Below are 8960 nucleotides of genomic sequence, written 5' to 3' on the forward strand. Positions count from 1 at the left end.
CACAGCTACTGAAATCCACGTGCCCTGGAGCCTGTGCCCTGCCACAAGAGGAGCCACCGCAATGAGAAGCTGCGCACTGCAACTAGGGGTTAGCCCCCGCAGCAGCCAAGAGCCAGCATGACCAACAATAAATAGAATTATGAATGGGGGCTGCAAGGCCTGTAACCAGTGAGAGGAGTTCACTGCCCAAGGAGATGGAAGGTGAAAACGAAGAGCCAACAAAGAGAAAATCAGGGCCTCCTGCCTCAGTGTCTCCTACTTGTATGGCCGTGTCCAGCCTAAAAGGGCAGTAGCCCTGAGCATTCCTGTGGAGTCAGCAATGTGCTCTGAGCTAGCCAAGGGAAGCAGTGCATGTGAGGAGAGGAAGCACAGCTCTTTTATTTTTGAACACTGCATCATCGGTCTCGGAGCTGATCTGAACTTTGTTTTCTAATAATCAGGAATCAGAAATGACAGAGGAGGAAAAAAACAAGCTTGGCACCTCCCAAGGCCTATCCCCGTGGCAGGATCAGGACCAAGGCGCCAGCACTTTTCATTCCGTTTCTCTGAGTTGAAGAGGTGCTATAACGGCAAAACTCACTGAAGCAAAGGAAAATGCAGTGACTGGAAATGTCTTTGTCCCTAAAATACCCCACTGGCTTTCAAACAGGGAGAGGACTGAGAGGATGCCAGCCCAAGGACCCGACGTGGCTCCCGGGGGAGATTTGGTGCCCTGCAGCCTCAGCACTGGCTGGGATCCTGCCATAAAAGCATCTGCTTCCTCTAGGTGCGGCCAAAAAGGAACTTTTCAAAGGTCCTGACTCTCCAAACAGACGTGACTGAAGCAGCAAAATCTCTAGGAGGAAAAGCAGGGTTGGCTTTAGAGAAAAGCTGGTCCCAATGCTCTGGGGGAAGGGGCTCATAAAAGCAATGAGAAGGACAGCTTTGAAAGGAAGATATTCAGTGTGAGAAAGGGATTAAACAAGGAAAGGTGGTCCAATGAGAAATCATAGCTTTGGTAATTTTCTGGGAAGACAAAAAATAACTCTGAATGTTTTGTTTGGTGGCTGGAATCCTGGGGTGGGGGGCTACCTTTTGAAGGTTCTAGCACCAAGTAACTTGCCTTCTCAATCAAGTCTTTCGGTCAAATAGCTTGAGAGAAGTGGGTGTTGGTTTTAGTCAAGTAATTTCCCAGATATGCTGCAGGTGGACCAACTCTGGAGCCCATTTAACAACTCTGGGATGAAGGGGAAGCCCTGTGGCAGAGAGCATGTTGGATGAAGGGAAATGTGCCTTTCAACAAGACCCAGTCACAAGCAGGGTCGATTTCCTCGTGCAAGAGAAACACAGCAATAACACCCCACGAAATACACCCTCTTCACTCCTTTGAGGTACTATTGAAAGACCACTGCCACTCGTGACTCTTCTGTGAAGCAATTAAAGCAGGTTCTACCTCCAGACAGGGAGGAAAACCTTCATTTTCTTAAGGGACTCATTCAAGGTCACACTGAGCTAGGGCCAGAAACAAGAATTCCTGCCTCCAAGTTCAATTCTTTTTATCACATCATTCCACCTCTACTGGATAAATATTGTAAGGAGGGTAGCTTAAAGACAGAGCTAATAAAGAAGGGTTTATATGGATGTGGGATTGTAGGAAATGAGCCAGAATGCTGGTTTCTGAAGACATTCCTGGGCCTGCACAAGAGATGAGGGAGAATCAAGCAGAAGGATGCAGGTCAATTAGAAAATGATGGAGCCAGTTGTTTCTAAACTCAACATTCTTTAATCTGTAAGGTAGAGTCAAATGATGAAATGAATAATCCTTCCCAGGAAGCAGTGAAAACAGATGATCACAAAAAAAGCAACAGAGGCAAATAAACAAAAAATACTCATAATAAAATCTATTTAAATACAAATCCTTCAAAAATAATTACTAGGGTATTTCACTCTCCAGATAAATTCCTCTCACCTTTTCTTTTTCAACATTTTCCCCCTCAGATTGACCCTAAGGAACTCAGAAATATATTTGTATTTCCTCTATTTCAGTATTGGAAAGGAAATAAAGAATTGTTTTAAAAAATGTATTTCACTGACATGTCCTCATCCTGCTCAACAATCATATTCACATAAAAAAAAAAATTATGCCAACATCAGACACACCTTAGTCAACTGCCCACCTGCTCTCGGTCTCCCTCTTCCTACACTGGGCTAAAATGCATTCCAATATTTCCCAGTTCACAGTTATCATCACCTCATTCTCTGGAATTCGGCAGCTCACAATCCCTCAGGACAACCCTGGTCAGGACAATCAGTGCCTCCAGGTAGAAGCTACCACCACCCCACCATCCCCAGTGCTGATGTGACCATTCTAACACAAGTCAATTTCTGTGAGGAGGACCTGGCTTTCTTTTACGTCCACCTGGGCCATTTCCCTGGAAAGGAGGGGATATTGGATGTCGAGCTATTCTGCTACAGCTCCTTAATAAGATCAGCTTCCCAAAGTCAAAGGAAAAGAGACCAAGAAGGTGGGAAGCGATGTTGGGAGATCCAGAGTATGGGGACATTCTGCATTTTGCCATTTTAACCATCAAACCTGATTCTACAGGACAGCCCAGCCCTGCTTTCCAACCACATATGCCTGGTACTGGGTCTGCATTCTGGCACTGCCTCCATCACCACACACTGTCATTCCAAGCCGCTGTGCTTGAAGAAATCACTGGTGTCCACCTCTTCCCCCTGCCTCCATGAGAAAAGTGATCAAAGGCACGACATTGGCAACATGCCGCTGTTATGTAAACAGACTCAGCTGAGGGCAGAACCAAGCAGGAATCTATATGCCATGGAGGCCAAGTTCACTGTCATCCCAACCTGGGACTACTCCCTTTTCTGGACCAACATGAGCTCACATCTTTGCTGCAGCTCAAATTCAGGGATTTGTCCTAGCCTCCCCTGAGGCTGGAACCCAAGACCATAGGAACAGTCTCAATTCTCAGCCCAAGTGCCTTCTCCTGTCACTTGAGAGCTGCAAATTTAGATGAAGGAGGACAACTTTCTACGAGGAGGGCTAAATGAGGCATCTACTTGACTAATTTTTAATGGAAACTAATAGAAATGAGTGTCTCTCCCATGCTGAGTTCTGTTTCAGTTAACTTTATTGTGGAGAGGGGGCTGGCAAAGAGAAGGCTATGGCATTTTAAAAACAACTAGCTGAGGCCTTGAGGTTTTTCTTTCTCTCTTTTTCCAAGGATGCTGCAGTCCAAGGGGAAAAAAATGGGAGGGGGGAGGTGGAGAAACCGTCTTCTCCCTGGCACTCTCAAAGCCTGACGCGGTGCCAGCCGCTCCACCAACCGTCTGGAGAGAAGGTAACTGTCACTCTTCTCACCGAAACTTCTTGCTTTCAGATCAGAGGCTGGCAGGTTTATCTGCTTCTGAGCAGCTTCGGAGCCACGTCAGTGACACTGGCTACGTCAGCAAGAGCAGTCGGAAGGGAGGATGATGCCACTGCTAGCAGCAGTGGGAGGGAAAATTGTAGCCTTCAAGAAAATTCTTCGGTCTGTCCGTGTGGCTGACTCGCTCACATTGACTTAGATGACTGCCACTGATTTCAGAAAGCCAGGAGGAAACAGGTAGCTTTACACAGCCATTTTCGAGTTGGGGGTACAGGAGGTTTTAGTTAATAAAGGCTTACGCTTTTAAACCCCTTGTGTAGGACCTGCCCCCAACGTAGGAGAGAGGGTGGGCTTCAATCAGAGGGTGCAACCAAGGTGAACACCACCATGCAGCAAGTGCCTGAAGCCCCAGCCCACACACCTGCAGTGATTACTGCAGTAATTCTGGCCCATTTCAGGTCACCCATAGTTCTAGCTGCTTTCATTTTTGTCATTCTCATGATAAACAGGACACTGTGACCACCAAGGGTCCTTGACACACTGCTATTCTATGATCTATTTTTTTTTAAGCAGGTTTAAAAGCCTCTGTTCTTGGAGTGGCAACCCTTGAAGTAAATGGTTGCAAAGATAGAATTCTATTTCATCGCCTTCGGGTTCAGGAGTTTCTGGTTCAGGACAATGTTAAGGTGAAAAGACATAACATGACTAACACACAGTCCAAATGCTTTCAAAGATATTGTTTTGGGAAAAGAAAGAAACTCTAAGGTAAAGATAGGTGAGGAACTTTGAAATATGTTCTTTAACCCAGTCTTGGTCAAAGGTGAAAAATTTCCACAGACAGCACAGCCCCATGATTCCTGATAGCCCTAAAAGCAGCAAGTTAAAGTTAAAATCTTGTATCAAAAGCTCATGTTGATTAGGTTTGAAGAAATAACTTTGCCTAATTCATGGATATGGAGACAGTGTCAGGGTTCAGAAAATGGCAGTTCTCATCTCAGTATATTCTGAAGATTATAAATAACCTCTGGAGTAATGCTCAATACCAGGCTCTAGTGGGAATTTAACATTATGGAATGACAACAATTAGCTGGGCAACTTGCTGGGCAACCATGGCCAGGGCACTGGATTTCCTGTGCCTCCGTTTCATCAGCAAGCTAAAGATGAGGATGTTAAGCTGTTTCTCAGGGTTACTGAGGAACACATCTAAAGGTGATTATTCGAAGGAAAGGGATCAATACCACACTTTGAGTCACTAGCCTCTTGGTCACTTGCAGGTCTGGATCAAAGGCATAACTGATATGCAGTACTTCTTCCGAGGTTCTTATCTTGGGACCTTGAACCCCATGGGGAGCCATGAATTGGCTCTTGCCAATTTAAAATGAGCCCACCTGCTCTGATCTAGGGGCAGGACACCCACTGACACAAACAGTTTAAGAAGCATTGTTGTACAGTAAGCCTTGGTTACAGGTGTACCAAAAAAAAACAAAAACAAAAACAGAGACACTGCCTGATGGAGAGAAAAAGTCAAGGAAGACGGCCACAGAAGCCAAAAGAAATACACAGGATCGGATCTCAAGAAAACCATCAGGACTTCATCTTGACCTTCTGGGCCATCTATCCATTCAGACTGAGCCTATCTGTCAGAATGGAATTTCTCCAATCAGCAATACCTGCTGCTGCTGCTACTGCTGCTGCTAAGTCACTTCAGTTGTGTCCAACTCTGTGTGACCCCATAGACGGCAGCCCACCAGGCTCCTCTGTCCCTGGTATTCTCCAGGCAAGAACACTGCAGTGGGTTGCCATTGTCTTCTCCGCAGCAATAGCTACAGGATCATTAATAATAAGCAGAAGAAATGACTGACTGAGGAAGGCAAAAGGCAGGAAGCACCTGAGCTGCCAACCATCCAGTACCAAGAACACCTGTTGGAAGGAAAGCCTAAGGATTTCACAGGGTTTTGTTGGTGTGGAGGAACAGGCAGATTCACAGCAAAAGGGCCCTAAGGAGCGGTAAACGTGAGGCTGTCTTGTTCGAAGTGTGAGAGCTGAGACTGAGGTCTGGGTCTGTGGATCAGAGCCAGGATAAAGAGATGGATAATTCTATAGTATCAGAAGGCAGTATCAAAGGGTAAGAAAGAAAAAAGGTGAAGTCACTCAGTAGTGTCCGACTCTTTGCGACCCCATGGACTGTAGCCTACCAGGCTCCTCTGTCCATGGGATTTCCCAGGCAAGGGTACTGGAGTGGGTTGCCATTTCCTTCTCCAGGACCAAAGAGAGTAGTAGGTCCCAAACAAGACCCAAGTCCCAGCCCCAAAAGAGAAACCATATTTGGAAGTAAAACTAAAGGGATTTGTAGGGAACACTCCAAGGAGAGGGAAATGGCGCAAAAGATGGACAAGAGCTCAGCTGGGATCTTCAGAAACCAGGTTTGAAGGTGGCATTTAGGAAAAGAGGGAGAGAATTGGAAAGGATTCCTGTTCCTGAGATCCAGGCAACAAATAAAATGCTCTAATACAGAGCAATTTACAGCTTACAAAACATTAGGACATTCACTATTTCATTTAATCCTTATCACCCTGAAAAGCTGGTGTAATTTTATTTTACCTATGAGGAAACTGAGGCTAGGAAGGGAGGATTATGCGACTTGCTCAAGGTCACTTGGCGAAAGTCAGAGCTGGGACGCATCCCAATGCTCCCACCCCTCCTGATTGTTATCCACCTGGAAAACCTTTATGTTACCTCCTAAGGGGCAAGGTTGATGTGATTACAAGGAACTCCACCCCCACCACTATCCCCGCCACTTGCCCTAAAATCTGGGGCGGAGCAGCGCCCCCCGGTGCCAGGGAGGGGACCCGAGTGACGCGGAGCCACAGCCCGGGGTTTCCCTGTCCTGCGGGGCTCTGAAGAGCGGGCAGGAGAAACCACGGTTCTTACACTCGGAGCAGTCAAGTAACGCTCCAGCAGCAGCTGCCGGTTCGGGGCTTAAAGTGCGAGGGGCAGTGCTGGGCGAATTCCCTTCCAAGCGATCCTAGGTCCGGGACGCAGCGCGGGCGCCGGCTTCTCCGTATCCCAAGCTCGCCCCTGCCCCACTGGTTCCTTCTGGCGGTTCCCCAGTGCATGGAGGAGGCGACAGGAGCCTGGGGTGGAATATTGGGGTGAAAGAGCGAGTCGACTCTGGGGCAACAGTTTCCACTTCTGATCCTCCGGGTCAGAACCATGAATGAGCAAACCCTGCCTGGAAGTTTGGGCATCAAAGGTTTCAGATCAAGTAGCAAGTTGCCGGGAGAGCAGTAGAGGTGGGTGGAGGTGGAGGTCTGGGGTGGGGGTGGCGACAGGGGAAGAAGGGACAGGCAGGAAGAGATGCCCCTTCCCACGCAGCCCCCTTGCGGCCCCGCGGGTGGGTGGCCGGTCCGTCTCTGCAGCCCGCGGGTGCGGAGAACACGCCGGGCATCGGGCACCGCGCATCGGGCACTGGGCGCAGCGCAGCCCCTCCTCGCCGGGTTCCGCGCTCCTCCCCACCTGCCCGCCGCCTCGCCCCCGCCGCGGAGACTCACAGTCCGCAGAAACTGGATCTCGTCTTCGCCTCCTTCTGCCCCTTCGGCCATGGCTCCCGAGGCGTCGGCGGTGCCCCAGCCTCCGGCGACTCTGCTTCCCCCGGCAGCCGCTCGGCGTGCGCCCGCAGCTGCCGCGCTCTTTCTCCTCCTTCTCCTCCTCCTCCTCCGGCTCCTGGCTCTGCCTCAGCAGCACCGAGCTAATCCCCGACCATATAGGGAGCTGGGCAACACTCCACTGCACTGCAGAGCGCCAACGCCAACCAAGCAGCCCGCCTACCCTCTCGCCTCTCGCCCCAGCCAAGTGCGCGGCGGCCACCGGGCCCGCGGAGCGCGCAGCGCCTGGCGCACAGAGCGGGCGGGGGCGGCGCTGCGACCCGGGCGGGGGCAGTGGGGCCTCCCCCGCAACGCGCCGCGCCGCGCCGCCAGCTCAGCGGAGACGTGCGCCCCGCGGCGACGAGAGAGTGCCCCTACCCTGCTCGCATTCGCAAACAAAGGCCAGTTGCTTAGCTCCAGCGTGCCCAGACTAGGCATCTACCCTCTCTCTTTGCCCACTCTGCCCTCGTGCATGTGTGTGTGTGTGTGTGTGTGTGTGTGTGTGTGTGTGTGTGTGTGTGTGTGTGTGTGTGTGTGTATTGGGCTCCAATGCTTTGCTCCAACCTGAGTGCCTCGTTCGGACCCCTAGCCGCGGAAGGCTGAGAGGGGTGTGCCAGTGATCTTCTGAACAGCAGAGAGCAAACGGTGCAATGAAGGTGTCTGTCCATTTACAACAAAGTTTGCCTTTGCCTCTGCTTGCATGGCCCTTTCTGTGCCTTAAGAGAACCCCTTCTCCTCTGCAAAACCCAGTCAGTATGTTTTACCAAACTGTTTGATTATCCATTGTTGGTGGACAGAGTACCGTCTCTCTACACCTCAGAAACCTTCCAGGGATTCCTCCATTCCATCCACAGTTCAGAGGTTAGGTGGCATGAACCTGTTCTCTCTGCCTACCCTCCTCTCCTAAATTTCTTCTGCATTTTAGGGTACCAGCCCAGGGAACTCTGTAAAAGAGAAACAGTGGGACCCCTTCTGTCTTTGGACTGCTGACATCTCACGCCTTAGGTCACTTTCTGGAGTTGAGAGGCTGTCAGATTGCTAAAGCTGAGGTTTCGGGATGTCCCCTTCTGTCTGCTGGCCGAGAAATTCCAGGGCCAGAGAAGCTTTCAAGAGAAGGCACGCTAGGAAGAGCAGCACACCTAGGTTGAAAAGAAACCGGGAAGAGGTATGGGTGACAATTCTGGGCTGCTGGTGGCACAGAACAGTGGAAACCTCAACCAATTTCGCAGCTTCCTTGTGGACAGCCTCTCTCTTGATTCTGCCTTAAGACCTCTTTCCTGGGCTCCAGTTCTACTTTTTCTGCTGGACATCAGAGATGCTAAGAATGTGTTGTTGTTGTTTTATATTTTACCAAAACTGCTTCCTTTCAGAGGTTGCACCTTGACCCTTGTTCCTCTTCTGAAGCCTGCCTAGAATAAACCAAGCCATCTGCACATCTTGGCCCTTTACATATTGGAGGGCACCTGTCATGCTCACCCTCATCCACTTTTCCCACCTCCTGACTAAAGATTCCTCTTTCCCTCACCGGCCTCTATAGCATAGTTTCCAAAGCCTCCATCGTCTCTGATGGCCTTGTTAGAAGCATTCCAGTTTGTCTTCTTCCTCCTAAATCAGAGTGCTCTCCTCCTTTGGACAGTCTGTACACAAAGCCTAATATTGGATTGGCTTTGGAACAGCACCAATGACACTTTATGTGTGCATTTAACTAGAATTTCTGTCGTTTTTTTTTTTCTTTCCCACATAAGCCACTAACGTCAAGACTTTAACATTCTGTTCGTATCCAAGTATTGATACTTAAGTACCAGCTTTAAAAAATATTTCTATTATAATTTATTTTATTTCTATCTGTGGTCCCTTAAGACATTTAAAAAATCTAGATTATACCATTCAAAGTGCTGGTTATCACTAATCTATAGTATGGCCTACCTTTGCCATACCTTCTCGGGTG

At 49.2% G+C, this 8960-nt stretch overlaps 1 protein-coding gene across 1 annotated transcript in view; it reads right to left on the bottom strand.

Annotated features, from left to right (window-relative positions):
• The window catches only part of RYR3 (ryanodine receptor 3), a 573341-nt gene extending 566306 nt beyond the window's left edge, over nucleotides 1-7035 (bottom strand). Inside the window, exon 1 of the mRNA XM_052647070.1 lies at nucleotides 6920-7035. Within this exon, the coding sequence (XP_052503030.1) occupies nucleotides 6920-6970 (51 nt within the window). The 5' untranslated portion in view covers nucleotides 6971-7035. The remainder of the gene's footprint in view (nucleotides 1-6919) is intronic.
• Nucleotides 7036-8960: the final 1925 nt, after the last annotated feature.

The sequence above is a fragment of the Budorcas taxicolor genome, chromosome 10 (assembly GCF_023091745.1).
Source record: "Budorcas taxicolor isolate Tak-1 chromosome 10, Takin1.1, whole genome shotgun sequence".
In the NCBI taxonomy this organism is placed as follows: domain Eukaryota; kingdom Metazoa; phylum Chordata; class Mammalia; order Artiodactyla; family Bovidae; genus Budorcas; species Budorcas taxicolor.